At 40.8% G+C, this 25919-nt stretch overlaps 1 protein-coding gene across 2 annotated transcripts in view; it reads left to right on the forward strand.

Moving 5' to 3' along the window:
* Positions 1–25919, forward strand: part of LOC132868489 (ras-related protein Rab-26-like) — a 451289-nt gene that overhangs the window by 270025 nt on the left and 155345 nt on the right. For both annotated transcript variants that reach the window (XM_060901404.1, XM_060901405.1), the window contains exon 5: positions 13269–13321. In XM_060901404.1, the coding sequence (XP_060757387.1) occupies positions 13269–13321 (53 nt within the window). The remainder of the gene's footprint in view (positions 1–13268; positions 13322–25919) is intronic.

Raw genomic sequence — 25919 nt, forward strand, 5'->3', positions numbered from 1 at the left:
TCCACGGGGTTTTCCCCATTTGAATTATTATACGGGCGTAAGCCGCGCGGCATCTTAGATGTACTGCGGGAGAATTGGGAGGAGGGACCTTCACAGAGCAAAAACGAAATTCAGTACATTATGGATCTGCGCGCAAAACTCCACACGCTCACCCACCTAACTCAGGAGAATTTGCGGCAGGCCCAGGAACGGCAAGCCCGCCTGTACAACAAGGGCACGCGCCTTAGAGAGTTCACTCCGGGAGATAAGGTACTCGTCCTGTTGCCCACGTCGAGCTCCAAATTAATCGCCAAGTGGCAAGGACCCTTTGAGGTCACACGGCGAGTCGGGGACGTCGACTATGAGGTTAGGCGAACGGACAGGGAGGGGGCGCTACAGATCTACCACCTCAATCTGCTGAAACTCTGGAATGAGGAGGTCCCCGTGGCGTTGGTGTCGGTAGTTCCGGAGAAGGCGGAGCTGGGGCCGGAGGTCCCTAAAGGGTCATTGGCATCACGTACCTCTCCGGTCCCCTGTGGAGACCACCTCTCCCTGACCCAACTCGCGGAGGTCGCCCAGTTGCAGGCTGAGTTTTCGGATGTGTTCTCGCCCCTGCCCGGTCGCACGAACCTCATAGAACACCACATAGAGACGCCCCCGGGGGTGGTAGTGAGTAGCCGCCCTTATAGATTACCCGAACACAAAAAAAAGGTGGTTCGGGAAGAACTTCAGGCCATGCTCGAAATGGGCATCGTCGAGGAGTCCCACAGTGACTGGAGCAGCCCGGTGGTCTTGGTTCCCAAGGCCGACGGGTCGGTCCGGTTCTGTGTGGACTATAGGAAAGTCAACGCGGTGTCTAAATTCGACGCGTACCCAATGCCTCGTATTGATGAGCTGCTCGATCGACTAGGCACGGCTCGCTTTTACTCGACACTGGATTTGACGAAGGGATATTGGCAGATCCCCTTGACTCCATTATCCCGAGAGAAAACGGCCTTTTCCACACCGTTCGGCTTACACCAGTTCGTCACACTTCCGTTTGGGCTGTTTGGGGCGCCCGCTATGTTTCAGCGGCTGATGGACCGGGTCCTCCGGCCGCACGCTATCTATGCGGCCGCGTACCTAGACGACATCATCATTTATAGCAATGACTGGCAGCGGCACCTGCAACACCTGAGGGCCGTCCTTAGGTCGCTGAGGCGGGCGGGGCTCACTGCCAACCCGAAGAAGTGTGCGATTGGGCGGGTGGAAGTACGGTATCTGGGCTTCCACTTGGGCAACGGGCAGGTGCGTCCCCAAATTAATAAGACGGCAGCGATTGCGGCCTGCCCGAGGCCCAAGACCAAAAAGGGGGTGAGACAGTTCCTGGGGCTGGCTGGCTACTATCGTAGGTTTATACCTAATTATTCGGACGTCACCAGCCCACTGACTGACCTCACTAAAAAGGGGCGCCAGATCCGGTCCAGTGGACGGAGCAGTGCCAGTAGGCTTTCTCTGAGGTAAAGGCTGCACTGTGTGGGGGGCCACTCTTACACTCCCCTGACTTCTCTCTCCCTTTTTTGTTGCAGACGGATGCGTCGGACAGAGGGCTGGGGGCCGTTTTGTCCCAGCAGGTGGAGGGGGAGGACCGCCCAGTCCTATACATCAGCCGCAAGCTGTCAGTGCGTGAGGGGCGCTACAGCACCATTGAGAAAGAGTGCCTGGCGATCAAGTGGGCGGTCCTCGCCCTCCGTTACTACCTGCTGGGGCGCTCTTTCACCCTCTGTTCGGACCACGCGCCCCTCCAGTGGCTCCACCCCATGAAGGATGCCAACGCGCGGATCACCCGTTGGTATCTGGCACTCCAACCCTTCAACTTCAAGGTGGTACACAGGCCGGGGGCGCAGATGGTCGTGGCGGACTTCCTCTCCCGTCAAGGGGGGGGGGAGTCGGCTGCGGGCCGGACGGGCGCCCGGCCTGAGTCGGGCGGTGGGGGTATGTGGCAGCGGGGGCGTGGTCAAGCATCGGTCTGTGACAGGAGGGTGGAGCCGGGGAAGGTGAGTGGCAGATTTGCTACACCTGACTGTAATTAACCTGTGTTTTGTGTGTGTTTCCCCAGTAAACCGCTCCCTATTTTAGGAGGCTGAGAGAGAGCAGAGGGAGCACGACCCGGGATTGGAGGCTGAGTGTGTGTCTGTGTGCTGCGAATATTTAGACTGAAAAGTTTACTAATAAATACATTGTCACTACCTCCAAACGTTGTCCTGCCGTCCTCTGTGCTCCACCCACTCATTGTCCGCGCTACAGTAACCTTACCCAACAACTATGATGTGGCAGCACAATGTGCACTAGGTCTGTCCAAGAAATTCAAGAAAGATTCTGCTTATGCCACTGAATAAAAGGTGTTACATCCCCAAGGATTAAGTCCAGGGAATGGGGGAGGTAACAAAGTATGTCAACCGAGAGAAGAAGAAATAACACTAATTGAGGGGAAATGGAAATACGTGAGCGAGTGAGTTTATTTATAAAACAAAAAAAATAAAGGGGCACAACAAAATGGAAAGCAAAACCTAAAACCACTCCCTGTGAAGTCCAAGTTGCGCACCGCGGCACCACTATTAACACACACACACACACAGCGTAATTGCTGTTATCAAAAATCAGATTTCAGTTATCCACACAGCATAACTGCTGTAATCCGACAACACCAAAAAAACACACACAGAGTGATCTCTGTAAAACAGGGTTTAATTGCGCACGCACGCATCCACACAGCATCCACACTGCTGTCTGGCCAACGGCCCCATCCGTAGGTTTCCCCAGGTCTTTTAAAACAGCCGCTTCTGGTGAACAGTTAAGCGCCGGCACAGCTAACCACTCACAGCAACGGTGAAGGGTGGTACCTGGAGAGAGACATAAAAAAACCCACACCCCCAATACCACAGCCGTAACAAAGGCTTTCATGGAGGATGTCCTGAGAAAAGGCTATGCAGAAAAGGTGCCACAAAAACAACTCCAAAAAAATGATGGCAGAGTATGGTATATACCACACCATGGTGTGTACCACAAGCAAAAAGGCAAGCTTTGAGTTGTTTGACTGCTCACCTTCATACAAAGGCAAATCTCTCAACACGGAACTTCTTCAAAGTCCTGATCTGGTTAATCCACTCCTAGGCATCCTGCTAAGGTTCAGACAGGAAAGAATCGCAATAATGGCAGACAATGAAGCAATGGACTACTAAGTGTGAGTCCAGGAGCATCATCGTGACTTCCTCAGATTCTTATGGTGGCCACAAGGGGATGTCAGCCAGCCACTGGAAGATTACCAGATGAATGTTCATCTTTTTGGAGCAGTATCATCTCCAAGCATTGCTAACTTTGCTCTGAAACAAGCAGCAGTAGACAATTCGGATCAGTACACCACAGAAATGCTTGACACAATCAAATACAGCTTTTATATTGATGATTGCTTCAAGTCTGTAGCTTCCATGAAAGAAGCAATCCAGCTCACAAGAGAATTCAAGAAAGCATGTGCCCAAGGTGGGTTCACTTTGAACAAATGGGTGAGCAACAGCTGTGAAGTCCTAGAAACCATTCCAGAAAGTCACGAAGCCACACTCATCAAACAGCTTGACTTTGACCGAGAGAAACCACCTCTTGAGAAAGCATTAGGGATCCAGTGGAACATCCAGAAAGATAACTTCACCTTCTGGGTGGCTGTCAAAAGCAGAGCTCCTACCAGTCGAGCCATCCTTTCTGTGGTGAGTTCATCTATGACCCACTAGGTCTTCTTTCCCTCTTTGTTCTCAAAGTGAAACAGATCCTGCAGAGGCTCTGCCATGAAAAATATGGATGGGACAAAGTAATTCCTGACCAAATGGCCAGACCCTGGCAAAGATGGCTCACAGAGTTGGACCAGCTGAGCAGATTTGAAGTGGACAGGTGCATAAAGCATGAGAACTTTGGTGTTGTAAGGACAGCTGAGCTGCATCACTTCTGTGACGCAAGCGAGTCAGGATATGGAACTGTAAGTTATCTCAGACTCACAGATAAGACAGGAAATGTTCATGTCGCCTTCATACTCGGCAAATCCAGAGTAGCTCCACTCAAACAGATAACCATTCCAAGACTGGAGCTTGCAGCTACAACACTTGCTGTGAAGGTGGACAGAATGTTACAAAAGGAACTTTGCATGGAACTGGAGAGTTCTACTTTTTGGACAGACAGTATATCAGTACTGAAGTACATTCATAATCAAACAAAATGATTCCATACTTACATTGCAAATAGAATTGCAGTGATCCACAGCCTCTCCAAGGAACATCAATGGAGGCATGTAAGTTCTGAGGATAATCTGGCAGATGATTCCTCACATGGCTTGTATATAGAACCACTCTTGAATTCCACCAGATGGCTTAACGGTCCTCTCTTCCTGTCAAGGAATGAAACTGAATGGCCTGGCCTACCACAAGATCTCAGCCACATACCTCCAGGTGATCCAGAAGTGAAGCAGGACATCACTGCAAACTGTGTCAACCTCCAGGATAATGCCACCACCACTCTAATTGAGTACTACTCTTCTTGGAGGAAACTACAGAGAGCTGTTGCATGGCTGCTGAAGCTCAAGAATCTCCTCCTGCTTCAATGTCAGAAAGGCAAAGTCCTTATGACTACCTCCAAACTAAAAGATGAGCCACAAGGCTTAACCCTGGAGGACCTGGATAAAGCAGAGAAGTCAATCATTCGCTGTGAACAACAGCGTCACTTTGATCAAGAGCTGACTCTCTTAAGAATGGGCAAATCAGTTAAAGTGGACAGCTCCATATACAAACTAGATCCAATCATTGATGAGGGCATCCTGAAGGTTGGAGGAAGAATTGGTAAAGCACCCATGCTGGTGAGTCTAAAGAACCCAATCATTCTTCCCAAGGACTCACACATATCCAAGCTGATCCTGTGAGACATCCATCAACAAGTTGAACATTCAAGAAGGAATCATATGCTCTCAAGACTTGGGCAGAAATTCTGGCTACCTGCTGCCAACTCTAGTGCCAGAAGAATAATAAAATCTTGTCTTTTTCAGATGAATGCAGGCCAAAGTTGGAGTACAGAAAATGGCAGACCTGCCAGAGGATTGTGTCACTCCAGACTTGCCACCCTTTTCTCATATGGGTATTGACCACTTTGGACCAGTAGAGGTCAAAAGAGGCTGCTCCCATGTGAAATGTTGGGGAATGATATTCACCTGTCTGGTGAGCCAAGCCATTCATCTCAAAGTGGCCAGCAGGTTGGACACAGACTCCTGCATCAATGCCATTAGGTAGTTTCTATGCCAGCAAGGACAGGTACTGACCATCAGGACAGACTGTGGCACCAACTTTATGTGTGCACAAAAGGAATTAGAAGCAGCATTGACCCAGATAAACCACCAAAAGATCCAAAATGCTCTGCTGACCAATCACATCAAGTGGCTGTTCAATCCACCATTTGCAGCTCACTTTGGCAGAGTGTGGGAAAGGCTCATCAGACTTGTGAAAAAGGTACTGCTTTCAGTGCTGAAGCAGCAAACACTGGACGCTGAAATGCTAGACAGCTTCGTATGAAGTCGAATCTATTCTCAATGACCGGCCCATCATCACTGTATCCAGTGACCTAAATGATCTTGAACCCCTTACGCCAAACCACCTTCTGCAGTTGAAGACCAAACCCCTGTTACCACCTGGACTCTTCAACAAAGATGACTTGTATGTCAGGAAATGATGGAAGCAGGTACAATACCTGGCAGACCTTTTCTGGCAAAGGTGGACTACTGAATATCTCTCACTGATTCAGCAACAGCAAAAGTGGGCCTAACACTACGTTCAGACTGCAAGCAACCTGAAACGACCCATATCCGATTTGTTGTGAAATCCGAATTTTTTGTTAGGCCGTTCACATTACCAATTATATGAGACTTGTCTGCGATCTCCAATATGAACGGAAAATGACCCAAAAGTGTCCCGCATGCGCAAATTGACACGTAATAAGCACATCTACGTAATACGTAAACAAAAAAAGCGCACTCTTCATGTTTAATGATTTATTTTTTTGTTTGTTTGTTTAATTATCTGGTTAGTGTTAAAGTGAGGTCTCGTGTGTGTTTTTGTTTCTGAACTGAAATGAAAACATGTAGCCTGGTAATGAGGGTTGACTCCTAAATGTCTCTCTAATTTCTATATAAGTGCACTACATGTTACTAGGAAGTAATGGATTTTTAAACTCTATATAGTGCACTCGAGCTTCAGTAGGCAGTCATTTGGGATACGGCCGCTGTATTACCAAACTCTTAATTCAGGCTTAATAATTTGCACATATTTATTTCGTCATATTAATAAACTTTTTCTACATTTGTATAAATATTTATTTAGATTGTTTATAGCCAGCTGAATTCTGCAACTTCTCTCAGCGCTGGCTCAAGGTGCATAAACACCAGTGCAGTTTGCTATGGAGATGAGGCGAGACCTGGCGATGTGGTTTTTGTGGCGGCGGCGGAACTCGCACAATAATCTGATTAATGTGGGCAGCAGACTAATGAGACCGAAGGTGTCAAATTACTGGAAATTTCCAGAACAATCTTATAATTTTGTAATACAGGATGGTTTAAGTTATAAATCAGTTATAGAAACTGTTTTATTTAATCAGGCTAACAGATCAACATCCAGGTCCCTACCAAATCCACCATTAGCTTGATCAATTCTATAAAAGTCTATTTAAATTCTGAAAACTGTACAAATGTTGTTGTTTTCCACCAAAGAGGCGGGATTAGCCAACGCAGAATAGTGACGTTTGTCTCTTGTTGATGACGTGTAGGTCGCATGAATGCGACCTGTCCGGTCAGACTGCAGACTGCAGTCTGACCGGACAGGTCGCATTCATGCAACCTACATGTCATCAACAAGAGACATGTGAAAATATCGGATATGCATCGGATTTAGGACCACATATCCAAGCGGCCTGGGTCGCATGTGAAAAAATCGGATCTGTGTCGTTCAGATTGTCAATAATAAATCGGATACAGGTCGCATATGGGCAAAAAAATCGGATATGGGTCATTTCAGGGTGCAGTCTGAATGTAGTCTTAGTCAAGAGAAACTTCAAGGTGAACGACACTGTAGTCATAGTGGACCCAACAGCACCAATGAACTCCTGGCCATGAGGTTGGGTCGTGAAGACCCTGTCAGGGCCCAAAGATCTTGTCCGCAGTGTGTTGGTGAAAACCAAAACCAATGTTCTGCAAAGGCCTATTGACAAGCTCTGCTTGCTCCTTGAAGCTGAACAATCATCTTAAGAGTTTGATAGTGTCAGACTCCAAAATTCCTACCAATATGCACGCTTATACATATACTGACAAACCTGAACATTTCTCTGTATGCCCACACATCAGTACATACCTGTGCATTCATGGACCTTTCAGTTCTGAACCACATTTACATTCACTGATCTTCACATTCATGGACTTCTCACTCTTGCACTACATTTACACTCATTGGACTTTCTCTCCTACCCTATGGGCTGTATATATGCAGAGCATGGGCTTTGGGGGGGATTCTTGGGAATTGTTGTTGAAATTTGAAAAAAAAAAAGAAGAAAAAAATTCCATATAATAATAATAATAATAATAATCATTTCAATTTATATAGCGCCTTTCTCAAAACCCAAGGTTGCTTTACAATTATATGTATGGACATTGAATGTTGAATGGAATAACATGCTATAATTGTCTGATGTTGATGACTGATGTATGTACCATGGTAAAGAAGCTTCAGATAATTATAAGTTTATTTGACAGTGCATTATGGCTCCATAGTATATTTTTGTTGGTAATTGCCCTGCCATAGCTTTGACAATTAGGGGCCAGGATGTTGGAGCCACATTTTGGAATCTTGAAGTTGATCTAAACACCTGCAGGAATTTAAATTACATTATTATTATTAAATTGCACTGTTATAATTTTAAGTTATGAAATATGTTAATTTACTTACCTTTGATCTAGCCTGCAGCCCTTGTACTTACCTGTTATGTGTGACGTGAACATGTAGCTCCTCCTCAGACGTGCATCACTAAGACATGAATGTGCAGGTGTTGATTAGTTGGTTTGATCTGGTGTACAGCTGGTTAGGTGGCAGAGAGGAAACAGTTTTCCAACCGCATAAGTTTTCACATAAGTATTCACTTTGTTTAGTACCACTTTGTTTTATAGCCTTTGTTTCACTTCTGAAAAGTCAACCAGATTGTTGATGGAATAAACCTTTGTCTTATGATTTCATTTCAACTCTCCGTGCATGCTTTATCTGGAATGTGTGTTGGGAGACTCCCCATCAACCTCACGTGGTTTTAGGAAAGTTTTGGATTAAAATAGCCACTACACTAAAAACCTTACTTAAAAAATGCTCACGGACTCTAACCGCAGTTATCCTCTAACCACAGTTATCACTGTTGTGATAACTCTTTAAAACCACAATTTCTCTTCTGGCAGACCATCACTGCACTACTTCACAGCGCATCAAAATATCAATGAAGCATGCAGTTCTTTCTCACCATACCTTGTCTGTTGGATATCAGCGGCAGCAGGGGGCTCCCCATCCTCTAAACGATCAGTCTGTCTCTAGAGAGCTCGTCAGACTTGCTGGGTGATAATTACCCCCACTTGGATCTGGAAAAGTCCCCACTACTCATAATATGCCATCCCCATTGCCATGAATTGTGGTAGGGAAAAAAAAAAGAATTAACATGCCGACACCTGAAGCCACAGAAGAAATAGGTTTTATTCGATCTTGCAAGATAGGGCTCTCTCCTTCAGTAAAGAGCACATCTCATGTCTTTCGTGCTCCCTTTATAGCCTAAACATTTAAACCTTGAAACTGGGTACATGTGAACATTATCATATGAGATAGCAAAAGAATCCAAAACAGTCATGTACACACACTCTCAAAAATCCTTCTGCTTAGATGGTAGAAATTACACATTTAAACTTAATGTTTAAAATCTTCTTAAACACTCAATTTTCCATTGCAATAGGTAGTTTTTACATGCCGCATGCTTCAGCATTTGTGGCCCTGCTCTGTGAGTTTTCATGATCTACAGCTTTGTGGATAAGCTGTTGTTGCTCCTAGCTGTTGCTCCATTTCACAATAATCAAACAGCTTTTTATGAAAGTGGCATTTAGAAGTTGCTTTTGAACAATGATTAGCACAAATGTTCCTTCTAAAATTGATTTTTGGGCTCTTTTTTTTAACTTCCATCACCATCCTCCCCACCGGTCCACTTCCTGACATGCATAGGTTTTTTTTTTGTTTTGTTATGTCCCCAAATGTGCTTCATGGTATTTTATATATTAATGCATTTTTTTAAAAATATATCCATTACTTGTGCCAGGATATTGAGTCGGAGGCAGATACAAGTGCAGATGATGGTTTAATAAGTGCAACAACAAAAAACAGACACTAAGAACATAAACTAGAAGAATAAGCACTAGCAAAAAACATGGAAACACAAGAACCTGAAGTGAACACAACAAATGCTAGACAAAGAGTGCTACAAAGGACAGAACTTAAATACTATTGCTCATTTGACATTAATATGAAGCAGGACATGGAGAGAACATGCAAATTCCACATTAAAAAGCCCCAAAAAGCCATGAGGTTCAAACCCAGAACCCTCTTGCTGTGAGGTAACAGTGCTAAGCACTACATTACCATGCCCCAAAGAGCAATATGCCTATGGAAAATGAGGTTTAGTCACATGAAAAAGGGGCAATGTAGTCATGACCAAACTCTGCCCTTGCTTTATGGTCCAGCTCCTGATATGCTACTTAAGGGAGTCTTAAGGGTGTGAAACAATAACTTTCAAAAGTCAGTATGTCACATGATGTTGCACTGTCAACACCCATGGACCCATGTTACACACATTTTTGTAGCAACATACAAATTTGTGGTTTGCACAATGCACAAGCAATTGTAATCAGTAATAGAGACCCTTGAAATGCTTCAGCATGCCTACAGCAATGAAACAGTGAGCCACATGAGGTGTTCTGAGTGGCAGTCATGCTTCAAGAGGAGCAGGACATCAATGGAGGACAAAGTTCTACCCCTCTTGACACACGAATGTCAGACAAGGCATCTCTCCCAGCTCAGTGCTCCTTTGCCATAGCCTTGCTGAAGCATTTTCAGGGTCTCTGTTGCTGATTCACTGAGCTTGACACAGAATTTGATGTTTGATTTCTGGTCCATGTTAAAATCGCAAATGCACATGTGCATGTTGTCACAAAAATGCATGTAACACAGGTCCCAATGTTGATTGCATGACGTCACACAGTTTTCTGACTCCTGAGAGATATCATTCACTTCTGCTATACATGCATGACCTTGCCAGACTCCATTCATTCACAAAAGGAATAATCCTGGAAATTTTTGATCACACCTCATATTTACTACACAGTTGCTCACTCACAACCCAGTTTTCTTCAGGACTCACAGTATAGTGAAAAGCACAAATATCCAGCTATTCACCATCAATACCACTTATCCATTGCAGGGGAAGCTGGAGCCAATCCCAGCTGAATTTGGGCAAGAGCCAGTGCACACCCTGGGCAGGTTGCCAATCAATTGCAGGGCCAACACGGAGACAAGCAACCATTCATGCTCACATTCACATCTATGGGCAATTTAGAGTAACCAGTTGACCTAATCTACATGTCTTTGGACTATGGGAAGAAATCGAAGGAAACCCATGCAGACACGGGGAGAACATGCAAACTTCACACCGAAAGGCCCCAGGTGACCTCAAGGTTGAAGCCAAGAGCCTTCTTGCCGTGAGGCAACAGTGTTAACCACTGCATCACCATGCCTCCCAAAGAAGAAATATGCCTATGGAGAATGAGATTTAATCAATAAAAAAGTCAGGAGAACAGCAGACAAGGGGAATCTAACACAATGTGAAAACTGCCCAATGTCGAAAGCCAGGCCAGGTAGACAAGGTGATAGAAATAGAAGTACACATCTTTACATTTCCTGAACAGGAGAGAGAGTGGAAATACCAGACTAGACTTGAAAGCACAACTGAAATTTAAGCTGAAATTTAAAGAGAAGACCTTATGTAATAGTTGGTCACTGTATTTTGTTTATTAACCAAAAGCTTAAAAAATTAAACACCATCATTAAATGACAGTTTTACCAATAAAAACATGTGAACACATGAACATATCCAAATGTGAAAAGGCTAATTTGACAGTGGTGTCCCATAAACAAAATTTGTAACAAAAGTTCGTACATCATAAAAGAAAGACCATTTTATTCATCTTTGTACAAATTAGGTAACCCAGTGTTTATTTAGTGAATACACTAACATTTTATACTCTTTATAAAAATAATAATAATAATAATAATAATACATTTTATTTATACTGCAAATGTTCACTTTAACCAAATCTACACTAAGTGCTATAATGTAGACAAACTATAAAACCTGCATTAAAAAGGACAAAAAAACAGACTGTAATAAAATAGAACAACTTTCGTTGCAAGAATTTCTTTTAACAGTAGTTTTCCCTCTCACTATTTTTCTGTGTGCCCTGCTTTTGGAATATGATAAACATATACTCATATCTCTTCCAGTCAAATATAATTTCCGTTGTAAATTGTCAATCATGCTTGCATGTATCATAGACTATTTATAAACATTGTTTCTGTGTCTATTTGTGCTGTTTAAATCCTTGATTCATCTATTAAAATTTCCTTCCAACAGAGAATCATTTGTTTTACCACCAACTTGTGCAGCTTTTTCTTTGACTCATTTGAGGCAGTGAACAACTACTTACAACTCGTTAGATCTCTGATAATGAAAGCTTTCAGGAAACATTTGCAAAGCAGGCTCATACATAAAGGCACATTCTTTTGTTAAGTTGTTTGGTATTCATTAAGATTAATTGTTATTGGGAAATGCATGCCAGACTGTGTTAGTTCAGGAGAATGAGCACTGTGAATCAGGAGATAAGATAAGATAAGATAAGATATTTCCATTCAGAAATAGGCAGGAAACAGATATTTGTACCATGATCTCTCATTCATCATATTTTAATGAAAAGACTGTGGTTGACCCCTGGACTTTTCCAACTCTGGGCATCCTGGGAATCAGAATTGCTCACACATGCACCAGCACTTGAATGCAGAAATGAATACAGGTGGAGAGAATCCTACCAGAAGGAGATTCTATTTTTTTTCTGTCATGCCCCGTCATTCTCCTCTCATAGCAACAACACTACTACTTAAACCCTATCTTAAAAGTTCTGTGCTTGTGAACAGAAAAAAAAATTAAAACCCAGAATGGCAAGAATGTTAAATCTGAACTGCTCAGCACATTATTGGATTCTATAGAATTGTCTGCCAAAGAAATAAACACATTGCTTACTTAAATTTGAATGATGTGGATCCATATCTATTACAGTGCCCTCCAAAAGTATCTGCTTGTACAATGGCTCTGATAGATTTTCCCTCTTCTCAGTTTCAAAATGGTTTGCTTTTCTCTCATAGACACATTTCTGGTCTTCATTTTGGTTTATACTTTTTAACAACAAATGTAGTTTTCACAGGTGAAACCCCGGGCTCAAACCAGGCATAGACATTCAAAACTATTAATTGCATGGACAATCAACAGGGCATGCATGGGCAACAAGAAACACCTGGCAGTCACATGTTCCAATATTTTTGATCACTTGAAAATGGGTGAGGTCAAACCAAAGATGCTATGTTCTAAATTCTTTAACACATATAAATATTAAGTATCAGAAAATGAAAGTTGAAATTCTGATCTATGCAGCCAATTTATCAAGGATTTATTGCAATTCATTTTTTTATATCAAAGCCAAATGTCTTCAGTGTCTTGCAAAAATAAATTGACTTCGCTGTTCCAGTACAGCAAGGTGGAGATTTTATATTAATGTTATGTCTTTTTCCATGAGATCATATAACTCCTTTCAGACTACTTATGCTACTCTATAGAAGTATACGACCACTATTTCTCCATATGAAGCAGTGCCCTGCTTAGCTGTTCTGTTACTTGTATCTCAAGATTACTTGTATTTTGTGTTAATTCTACATTTTGTAACCCCAAACGACAATGATAAGACCGGAGCTTGTGATCCAGTAAATTAGAAAATGCAACCAATTTATTGGGGATTTATTGCAAAACGTTCCCAAAATCAGTGGCAACTTTGAAAAATCATTACTGCTTTATTGATTACTTGCCTTACATTTCTTCCTCTTTTTCCCCCCTAGCCCTGCTGCTGCTGTATGATGTCACCAACAAAGCTTCTTTTGACAACATTCGCGTAAGAACTTCACTGGATGTTTTTCTTTCCTGTAACAACATTCCCTAATTGCATGTTTAATTGATTGGTCGAGTTGATCAAAATGGGACTACAACCATGATATTAATGCCATTGTGAAAATGCATGGCATAAACCACCAAGTTTATCATAATAGCTGAAAAAAAAATATATAAAAAGAATATAGACATAATTTACACTTGAAGTGTTTGTGGAAGGTGTGGGGGTTTGGGGGGGTATTTACACATTTGCCATTTAATATCCATTTCACGAAAAAGTATTCTGTTGCAATTTTTTTTCTCTCTTACTCTATCATAGTATGCATCTGTAGCATCAAGTATGATCAAAAGGAGTGTTACAACAGTTAAAAATCAACATCTGTTTCATTTTTACTTCCTAACTAATATTAATGTTACTTGCTAGCTTGAAAAATGTAGTCTCTCACATGCTTGTAATGACTCATTACAGTAGGCAGCAGCAAACCACCTGTTATTTCAAGGACCTCTAGATTCCAACTATCTCCCAGGATAGTTTAAAAGAACTAGGCAATTTCTTCTATACAGCACATCAAGATGATGGTTTTTTCTTTTACTTCTCATTTCTCAGTTGGAAGTTTCTGCTCTGCACTTTTTCTCTATATAACAGTATCTTCAAAAAAATCTCAGTCTGATTCAAAGTATGTTTGCCCACACCTGTGGTTCTGTGGCAGACTCTCATAAATCAGAAGTTGACCATCACATCCATATGTGCTTTTTGAAGTCTCCCCTCTTTTGGGAAGCCTTTCCACTAGATTTTGGAACATGGCTGTGGGGATTTGCTCATTTAACTACAAGATCATTAGTGGAGGTCAAATGGAGGAGTACTGGAGCACAGTCAGTGTTTCAAGTCATCTCAAAGCTGTTCAGTGGGGTTGAGGTCAGGGCTCTGTGCAGGTCACTCAATTTCTTCCATTCCAAGCTAAGCAAACCATGTCCTCATGGACCTTGCTTTGTGTACCGTCATGCTGGAGCAGGATTAGACCCCTTAGTTCCAGTGAAGGGAAATTGTAATACTCAAGCATAGAAAGACAGCCTACACAATGATGTGCCTCCAACTTTGTGGCAACAGTTTAGAGACAGTTCATGTAGGGGTGTGATGATCAGGCATCTCCAAACTTTTAGCAATACAGTGCATATTTAGTCAGTGCGGTTGACATTCACACATTAAGAGATGCATCCTCAGACAGGAATACTACCACTGGTCAATAATTTAATTCTTCGTGAAATTTGTGCAGACGCTTCTTGTGCCTTGTCTATGGTGTCAATCATTTAGTGGTCAAACTTTGTGCGTTATTCATTATTAAAAATATTGGTAACTGAGAATGAATTACCCAAAACTAAAAATCTCTGAATTTTCAACCTAATCTTTATCCAGCCTGTCTGTAAATCAACATCAGGAAGACAAGATAATTAACAGATGCAGACTTAAATGGGAGGTGACCTTCCTGCAGTTCTGGTAGGAAGTGACACAGTCACCAGATTCATACTGTCGGGTTTGCGTAACAGGGTTGATAAGACCAACCAGTTGTCAGACACCAAAAGAAGAGTCAAAAGAATATCAATTAAAAGTTTTATTAAAAAGTCAAACACTAAGAAGAGAAGGGGAATCAGAGGTAGCCACCTACTACCATGGTTTAAAAAGACACACACAGACACCCCACACAGGCAAATAATAAATACACAGCAACTTGGATGCAAAACATTTAAGAAACATGATTTCTGGCTGACATCTCACAGCACACACAAGCTCTTAGAAAAAGGCCCAACTAACTCTCTGGGTTATTAGCTAAAGTTAAGGGTTAATTAATAGAATAGAATTATTTGTTTGATAAAAGTTATGATATTAGGAAAAATCAGAATAAAATCAATACTATACTGTACATTTATCCTTGACCACTGGATGAGCAGACTGCATACAGAGTTTCAGCACAGGTCAACCACCCTGACTGGGACAAAGCAAAACACAAAAATAAACACCAACAACATCACAGTCACAAACTGAGGAAAGAGGGGGGGGGAAAGGACTTCAGCTGTGAGCTGAATGCTATGAAATAAAGTTAAACAAACTGAACAACTGTTAACTCAAGGCTATTGATTATAATTAATTAGGACTAAAGTACAAACACTGAATACAGCAATTGATTGAAAACAATTACTTATTCTTCCCTCCAGACCAAGTCACAGCCACTGTAGCCTCAAACAAGACAAACCACATCACATGTGACACACCATAAGAAACCACTAAAAGATAAAACTGCAGACCAAGACCAAAAACAGTACCGCTACTGGCACACTTTATATAGGGCATTCTTCTTCTGCCCTCATGGCCACTACACTTCCTGCTTAAGTGCACTAGCTCCCCCCACTGGACTGGTCCCATCATTACACCCATATTCCCACATCAGTCCATCTTGTTACACCCCCCTCTACTTTTCTTCAGCACATCCTTGGGCTGGGCTCAAACATCACCATAGCGCTGTGGTAGAATGCCCTTGGGGCTGCACTGGGATCTCCTCAGTCACAGATTCTTCACTAGGTAGCATTCTTCACTAGGATGGAGTTGCAGTTTGCCAAGGGGGCAACCACCGGGTTGGTGGGAACATCCAAGGGGTTGATGGTCCAGGTTCCACAGACTCCACTGCAGCCTGCTCTGAGAAAAGACTGCCCAATGCTTGTCTAGCAATGCTGCCAATTTACTCTGTTGCTCAGCTGACAAATCAACCCCTTCTAGATCAAATGTGGAAGACGGACATCAGTAAGGCTCCTTGTAGCCCCAGTTTCTTCTACATTCATCTGGGTCTGGACCTCTACCGCATCACCTCTAACCAGTTAAAACTCAGGGCCATTAAATATTTTACTGGAGTCCAACACCAATAATTTTCCTAGCTTTTGGTAGGAGTACACCATGGGGGGAGATTGCTGATGTTGTGTACGCACACCTGCATCCATCCACTTTTGATGGTCACCAAGGCATGGGCCAACAGGAGTCCATCTTATATGGGTAGGGGCTCCATAGCCTCAACCACATGGACCACTCCTGGTTCAACAATTCAACAGCAGCTCCCGGTTTCCAGGCATAGTCACAGGGCACCAGCTGGCTAAGTGTGCATAGCCTACAAAACCCTCAGGTGATAAATCCTTGCTCTTTCTGGCTTTTTGCCATACATAGCTTTTTTCATACATAGCTTTTTGCCACATGGACTTGCTCGGATCATTCATTTTCGGTTGTCTCATGACTTCACAGGGAGCTGTGCTCTGGAACAAGACTTGCCATACTTGTTTAATGACATTCATCCCCACTAGCCCTGGTACATTTATGCAGCTGTCATTGACCACACTCACCCCCACATTTGATAATGTTATCCTGGCTAGGTCCAGTTGAAATGCTACAGATAGATTAGGGATAAAATTTGCTCATGTTTTAAGTCGTTCAAATTCTGTAAAGCTGCTTTGCGACAATGTTTATTGTTAAAAGCGCTGTACAAATAAACTTGATTTGATTTGATACATACCCTAGATACGGGATCTCCTTACCATTAGCAGCCCTCAACTTGAGTCAGGAGGTAGGATCCTTCAAATGTTGGCCTTCTTGCCCAAAGTGCCTCTCAAACCAATCTTAGCATACCATGGACACCTGGGAACCAGTGTCTAGCATGCAGGAGACCTCAATTCCATCCATGGACACCTGGATCATGGGGCAATCCCCACAAGACCAGAAGGGGGCAATGTAGAGTGTAGATCATGTACTGGTTGACCCACTGTTTGATCCACAACAGATGGGCAAGCTAGTTTAAAAGGGGCCTGGGGGCTCTGTTGGGGGCACTCTCATGCAGTGTGACCAGGGACTCTACAGTTATAACAGATGGGGTGTCCTTGTTCATCATACTCATGGGGTCTTGAATGGGGATCTGTCCTCTGATGTCTCGGGCCTGGAGCAACAACTTCGGGATCTTTGTGGGATCAGAAGCGAAGAGGGTGACTGGTTTTGTCGAGCTTTCTCGAACCTCACTTTATGAATTTCATCCCTTATGCCCCATCAGAGAAACTGAGAGAGACTGCTCACCTGGGTTTCTAACTCTCTTGCCAGCTCTTTCAATTCAGCTTTGAGTCTCTGTAAATCATCTTTGCAGGGCCGTTTGGATGGGGCTGCTTTCACCATTCCACAACACGCTTGGCCATCTTCCTCCAGCCCAGCATGCAATACAGCCTTTGTCTTCACATCTGTGAATTTAAGAGTGTTATCCAGTGTTACCTTAATTCCTAAGTCTCTCTTCAGGCCATTATCACAAAGCCCCACAATGAACTAGTCTCACATCAGCACATCAGGGTTCAAAATATTTTGAGCATCTTGGATCGTCATCTTATGCAGTGTGACCCTCCCAAAAGCTAAACAAGCCCCCTAAAAAGATGTATTTTAAAAGACCAGGGTGGGTCCCAAAAAGACCCCTCTAAAACCTGTGCATGAGCCTATATAATAAATGCATTATGCATAAGTTTTATAATGTACTATAATAGCCATAACCCATTGTCCCCTTCCCTAAATCTAAAATGGTACATCCCTATTCGGATATTCCCTAATTAATTAGGCTACAGTGGTCACTCAGGTCACTCACCCTCCTCTGTCCTGCATCTGCATACAGTGTACATGTGCTTTCACTGGTGTTGCAATCACTGGTAAGTTTATTACATCTTTTACAAGTACTTCAATAACTTCATCAATGTTTGTGTATACGCTCGTGTTCCAAATAATCGTACATGTACGATTATTCTTTTTCACAAAAAACCTGAGCTATACACATTTATTTGGGTCTGTACGTTTATTGAACCCCCACATGAGTCAAAGCTATACCCTTATTTGGGTCTGTACACTGTTGTGTGACGTCACATTACTAAGTAGTCTCTCGCGCACCAGTCAGACAGCGTTTTATTTTAGTTTGCCTCATTGCTGTTGTGTGACGTCGTGCTACTAAGTAGTCTCTCACGTGCCAGTCAGACAGCACCAGAAACCATTTCCAAAGGCTCCAGAACTTATTACAAAATTAAAATGCTATAGCACTACTAGTACATATATTTGTTGAGACAGTAAACATATCAATGATAAAGAAAACAAATGCTTTTAATCCATTTGTTGAAACAAGTAAAGATAATATGCATCGTTACATAAAAAGTATTTTAAAACAATTTATTACAATTAATTACAAAGCCTGTGGTAAAATACAAACCATTGAGAGATATTTCTGCTCTATACTATTATTCCGTCCTGTACTATTATCACTCAAGAATTTCTTGGCTATACTGTTATTTGGGCCTGCACTGTTATTAAGACAGAGAAAAAAACCCAACCTATACTATTATTCCTACCTGTACTTAGGGTTGCCACCTGTGTCTGACAAAAATCCTGGACATTTCGACCATCCAATCGACCTTTCTGCTTGTAAGCAACGGCGCCCTTCACACATCTAACCCAAGACAAAAATCACCCTTCTACGCTGAAATTGTATTGCTCTAATTAGTAAAAATGACGCTTTTGCTAGTTATTTGTTTAGTTAATTGCTTTACATAATATAGCAGGTCTTCATTATTTTGGTTTATTTACAACAGTTTTTGGTTGTGGACACCTGGGGGCAGTAGTGGGCACAGGTAAAAGGGGAATACATAATTAAATTGTTTGTTTGCTTATGTGGAATAAAAATAATCTAATTTTTCATTGTATCTGAGAATACCTGAATGTAACAATGTAAGGTGTAGTGTCAAACAGCTTACCTGATTGCTTAGTGTGTGGTGTGTGCTTTGCTTGTGCTTGCCTGTGCCTCTGCTGCTCTTGGCTAAACAAATACATAGGAGGACATATAACTGATATAACTGGGCACATACAGTACATACAGGAGTAGGCAGATAAGACTATTTGGATTTCATTTAATTCACCAAAACCTTACCTAATCTTCCATTTATATTTGGTGTTTTTCTTTGCTGCTGCTATGAGTCCTGGCTGATTTTCAATGAATGTCTTGAACTCAGTACAGGACAACTGAAAGTTTAGCCTGACTTGAAGCTCAGCCTTCACCATTGCAACAGAGTCTGTTTCTTTTATCAGTCCAAGCATCGTCCATTGCCCCTTTTCCACCAAAGCAGTTCCAGGGCTGGTTCGGGGCCAGTGCTTAGTTTGGAACCGGGTTTTCTGTTTCCACTGACAAAGAACTGGCTCTGGGGCCAGAAAAACCGGTTCCAGGCTAGCACCAACTCTCTGCTGGGCCAGAGGAAAGAACCGCTTACGTCAGCTGGGGGGCGGAGTTGTTGTGGGGACCAACAACAATAACAAGACCGCGAAAGATCGCCATTTTTAAGCGACGAGAAGCAGCAGCTGTACAAACGCGAAGTCATCCATTATTATTGTTGTTGTTGCTGCTTCTTCCGTGTTTTTGCTTTGATATTCGCGCCAAGGTTTATGCAAACGTAGCGCCGTAACCGACGTATATAGCGACGTAAGTGACGTATACAGCGACGTAATGACGTATTCAGCGACGTAATGACGTGGCTCCGCCTAGCACGGCGAGCTCGGAAAAGCAAACTGGTTCTCAGCTGGCTCGCAAGTTGAAATACACATTTTGCCCATTATGTACAAAAAACCGGGACATTCAGTGTCCCGGATTTTAATTTTTTTTTTCCGGGACAGACCATGAAAATCCGGGACAATCAGGAAAAACCGGGACAGGTGGCAACACTACCTGTACTATTATTTGGAACATGAGAGTAAGTCTGTGATTGATAAGTAGTACATAGCATCTAAGTTCTAACAGTTACAACTGCAAACTATGTTACAGATTAAAACTTATAATTATAGTTAACATATTGACTCACTGAGAATAGTCTGAGATTGAATCACAAATAAGTACCTACAGTATAAAAAGAACATGCATTGTTAATATTTGTCACAGCAAAACTGTGCAATTTCAAAGAGAGTTGTTGCAATAAATGCATAATGGTGAATCTGTGATGAATCATAGTCTATGATGGCCAACACATGCCCTTACCAGTGCACTGGTAATGCTTATCTTGGGTAGACATCATTAGCCACTGGAGACCTGATATTATAGCAAGTTAAGATTTTGATATTATCAGTGGCATTTATCACAGTGTTTGTAAACACAAATTATTGTGAAATGAAAGATCATAACCTCATAGCCATAGGGTTTATGTTTTAAATAAATATACAAATGTTGATTGTTCTTTATATTAGCATGTACCATGCAGAGAAAAAGAAAATTAGAATCTACCCCACCTGTTGGCAAAAGAACCATTTTGTCATACTTTACTGGTACATCTGTTTCCAAAACTAAAGGTATTTAAAATTACTAGCTGACATTGAATTCCCTACATTAGCAAAAATAGCTTGTATTTCAACTTTATCAGAAATAGTGCCTCAAGAAAACCAAACAGAACCACAGCAAGAAGGCCCAATGCAAGGTGAATTCAGTGGTGATAGCCAGTCAGAAACAGCTGATCCAAGTCATGAAGACTTCCAAGTACCAGATGGATGTGATGCCAATAGCCACTCAGGAGTCTCAGAGTCTGACAGTACTGTTGCTGCTCCTGTACCAGGGGTCCCAGATAGTCATACTTTTGAACCAAGTGATGTTCCATCAATAATTCCTCACAAGAGATATAATGTCTGGAAGAAATGATGGAATTGGCTGTTTTGTAGTGAAAGGATGCTTGGCTGCACTACCTGCAGAGAAGTGGATCGCCTATGTGTGGAAAAGGGTCAAGGCATCAAAATAGCATCAGAATGGAGTGAGGGTATATAAAGGTGTCACAGAAATCAAAATTGCCAGTAAAGAAGTTAAGAGACAAGATATATCAACATCAAGACAGTGCTGCACACAAGATTGCAGAGAAAACACTGGAAGAACAAAAATATGAAAAAAAAATGCCAACAGCAATTGCACAAACTCACCAAGGAACAGATGCCAAAACTGCAGCAAACTTCAGAACAGCCTATGCAATAGCCAAAGACCGTATGTCCTTCAAGAAAATGAAAGCCCTGACATCATTACAGGAGAAAAATGGTGTTAATATGGGATGCAGTCATCACTCTGACCATGCATGTGCTAACATTATTGATCACATTGCAAAAGAAATGTGAAAAGATTTGGTCAGACACCTGAACCATGTTGGTACTGTAGTTTCATAAGCCTTGCACTTGATGAAACAACACTGAATGAATGAATGAATTTATTTTTATTTCGAACATGTATAAAAAAATTATGTAACTATTTGTACATACAAAAGAAAGAAAATGAGAAATTAAAAAAATAAAATAAAATAACATAAAGAGCTAAGACATTACAAAACACTGCTAGCTCTTCTGAACGTTAGATCACTTTTAAACAAGTCATTTTTAATTAATGATCTTATTTGCAAACACAATCTTGATTTTTTGCTTCTAACTGAAACCTGGCTGGATCAAGCAAATAGTGCTACCACCCTTATTGAAGCAGCTCCCCCAAATTTTAATTTTTTGAATGTTACCCGACAAGGGAAAGGTGGAGGGATCGCAAATATATTCAAAGTCTCTTTTCAATGTAAACAATCCTCACTTGGTGATTTTATGTCCTTTGAACACTTATGTGCACTTGTTACATGCTCTCCTAACATATTATTATTAACTATTTATAGGCCTCCAAGACATTCAGCCAAAGTCTTTCTTGAAGAGTTTGGTGAACTGTTATCAGTCATTTGCTTAGAGTTTGATTGTCTTATTATATCTGGGGATTTTAACTTGCATGTAGATAATACTGATAACATTTATGCCAAAGAACTACTTGCAATTATTGACAACTTCAACCTAGTACAACATGTACAGGGGCCGACCCACTCTCGTGGTCATACTCTTGACCTCGTCATCACAAAGGGTCTTACTGTTTCTAATACTCTTGTTGACCTGGCCTTATCCGATCATTTCTGTGTTTTCTTTGATGTTTCTATGTCTCCTCACATTCAGAACAGCTCAACGACTATAGGTAGGAGAGTCATAAAAGACAACACATGTGCTCTCTTTGAGCAAGCTCTCTCTCAGAACTCAACCAAAATGTCAGACTCTGTAGATGATTTACTGGAATTTTTTAATTTAAATATGACCCAAATTATGGATGATATTGCTCCATTCAAAATCAAAAGAGTCAATGATGAGCAGAAAGCACCATGGAAGCAGTACCCGGCTGTTAAACTGCTAAAGAGAGAATGTAGAAAGACTGAAAGAAAATGGCGCAAATCTAAACTTCACATCCATTATCAAATCCATAAAGAGATGCTTTGTAATTATAATTATGAAATTCGTAAAGCAAGACAGTCTTTCTTCTTCAACATCATCAGCAGGAATATGAACAATGCCCGTGTGCTATTTTCAACAGTAGAGAAGCTAACTAATCCCCCACCACAATTAGCACCTGAACTTCTCTCAGTTAATAAATGCAATGAGTTTGCATCCTTTTTCAAAGGTAAAATTGATAAAATACGGCAGAATATTCCTCATAATATATCTCAGTTGCAAAAAATTGAAAAACTGCAATCACCAATGACACAGATAGATAACTTCAACACAATGTCAGAATTTTGTTTAATTGATTATGAGACTCTTGAAAAAACTGTACAAAATCTCAGTTCCTCAACATCTGAATTGGACATTCTGCCCACCAACTTTTTTAAGTCTGTTCTTCATCTTATAATTACAGATGTGCTTCAAATTATAAATACATCCCTGGAGACTGGCGTTGTTCCTGTGTCCCTATAAAAAGCCGTTGTAAAGCCCCTTCTTAAAAAAAATAATCTGGATCCTTCAGTATTAAATAACTACAGGCCAATATCAAATTTACCATTCATCGGGAAAATCCTTGAAAAAATTGTCTTCAATCAATTAACTGCCTTCTTGATATCAAACAGCCGTTTTGATAATTTTCAGTCAGGATTTCGTGCCAATCATAGCACTGAAACAGCGCTGATTAAAGTTATAAATGACATACGTCTTAATACTGATGCAGGCAAAACATCGGTCCTGGTATTACTGGACCTCAGTGCAGCTTTTGATACTGTTGATCACAACATACTGCTATATCGACTTGAACACTGGGTTGGATTGACTGGTAAAGTTATCAATTGGTTAAATTCATACTTAAAAGATAGAAGCTTCTTTGTTACCCTGGGAAATTGTTCCTCAACGTCAATGTCCTTGACCTGTGGTGTCCCCCAGGGGTCGATTCTTGGACCATTACTTTTCAACCTTTATATGCTCCCACTTGGGCAAATTATCAATAAAAATTCAATTTTGTATCACTGCTATGCAGATGACACCCAAATTTATTTTGCTCTATCACCTAATGATTATGCCCCCCTTGAATGTCTCTACCAGTGTATCGATCAAATCAATAGCTGGATGTCACAAAATTTTCTTCAGCTGAACACAGATAAAACAGAAGTAATTCTATTTGGAAAAAAAAGATGAAAGACTCAGGATTACCACTATTCTTGACACAACAGGGATTAAAACTAAAGAAATGGTTAAAAATCTTGGTGTTTTCATTGACAGCGAGCTAAACTTTGACAGTCACATGAAAGCAATCACTAAAACGGCATTTTATCACCTAAAAAACATTTCCAAACTAAGAGGACTTATGTCAAAAAATGATCTGGAAAAACTAATACATGCCTTCATCTCTAGTAGGGTTGATTACTGCAATGGCCTTTTCACAGGCCTGCCAAAAAAGACCATCAAACGACTTCAGCTGGTTCAAAATGCAGCGGCTAGGGTTCTCACACGAACAAAAAGAACAGAGCACATTACTCCAATTCTAAGGTCCCTTCACTGGCTTCCAGTAAGCTACAGAATTGACTTTAAAGTATTGCTGCTGGTGTACAAATCTCTAAATGGTACAGGGCCCAATTACCTCTCTGATATGTTGCAGCGGCCTAACCCAATCAGATCTACCAGATCAAAACAGAAAAATTTACTATTAAAACCAGTTGTTAAAACAAAGTATGGTGAAGCAGCTTTTAGCTACTATGCAGTACAGCTATGGAACCAACTGCCAGAGGACATTAAAAATGCTCCTGCTGTTGGCAGCTTCAAATCTAGGTTAAAGACCAAGCTGTTTTCAGATGCTTTCTGTTAAATAATTAATATTGTCTTCTTTACATTTTTTATAATCTTTACTTTCTCTGCATGTTTTAAATTTACTTTAACTTTATTCTATTTTATTCTTTATTCTATTCTGCTGGTTTCTTTTTTCTCCCCCTATTTGAACTACTACTTCATTTTATTATTTTATTTCTACTATTGTTTAATTCTTATTATTTTCTTTTAATTCTTTTAATTAATTGTTTTAGAATAAAAATAAAATTATTTTATGTAATTTTATTTCTCTATTGTTTACTGTTTTTGTTTTTACTTCTGTAAAGCACATTGAACTGCCATTGTGTATGAAATGTGCTATATAAATAAACTTGCCTTGCCTTGCCTTGCACATTGTTCGAAAAAGGAGTGGGAAGAAGTACAATACTTTTTTAATTTCCCACCCCTTTTTAACTACCCCAAAATCCAAACTACATTAATACACCTATAAAAATATATACCATATATACACTTCATGAATATCTATATAAATATATAATTACAAAATAAATATATACTACATACCATATATATATATATACACTTCATAAATATCTATATAAATATTTAATTACAAAAGTAAATATATACTACATACCATATATACACTTCATAAATATCTATATAAATATATAATTACAAAAATATATATATACTATATACACCATACACTTCATAAATATCTATATAAATATATAATTACAAAAATAAATATCTACTACATACCTTATCCCTGTAAATATGAATATATAAACTATCCCCATAGCATATACTTAGTTCTAATATAACAATCAACCCTATTCTGTTTATCCCTCATCATCCTCTGTTAACATACTTCCTCTTCTATATACTTGTTTAAAAATATTTTTTGTACCTTTTTTTAAACAGATTTATATATGCACTTTGTTTTATTTCTGTCTCCAGTCTGTTCCATAAAGTCACCCCACAGCTCAATACGCACATGTTTTTCATATTTGTTCGAACCTTTGGTTTTTTAAAATTTAGGTCTCCCCTTAGATTATATCCCCCCTCTCTCTCACTAAACATTCCTTGTATATTTTTTGGCAATAGATTATTTCTCGCTTTGTACATTATTTGTGCTGTTCTGAATTTGACCAGATCCATAAATTTCAACATGTGTGATTTTATGAATAGTGAGTTTGTGTGATCTCTGTATCCTGTTTTGTTTATTGTCCTTATTGCTCAGCTGGTATTGTACATATTGGCTGCAGAGTGGTTTTGTAGGTGTTTCCCCAGACTTCGACACAGTAAATCAGATATGGCAAAAATAACGAGTAATATAGAGTATGCAAAGATTTGCAATCAAGAATATGTTTTGTTTTCCACAGAATTGCCAAGCACTTTGCCAGTTTTGCTCGTATGTATCATACATGAGGTT

Source organism: Neoarius graeffei, chromosome 20 (genome assembly GCF_027579695.1).
Source record: "Neoarius graeffei isolate fNeoGra1 chromosome 20, fNeoGra1.pri, whole genome shotgun sequence".
Taxonomy (NCBI): Eukaryota; Metazoa; Chordata; class Actinopteri; order Siluriformes; family Ariidae; genus Neoarius; species Neoarius graeffei.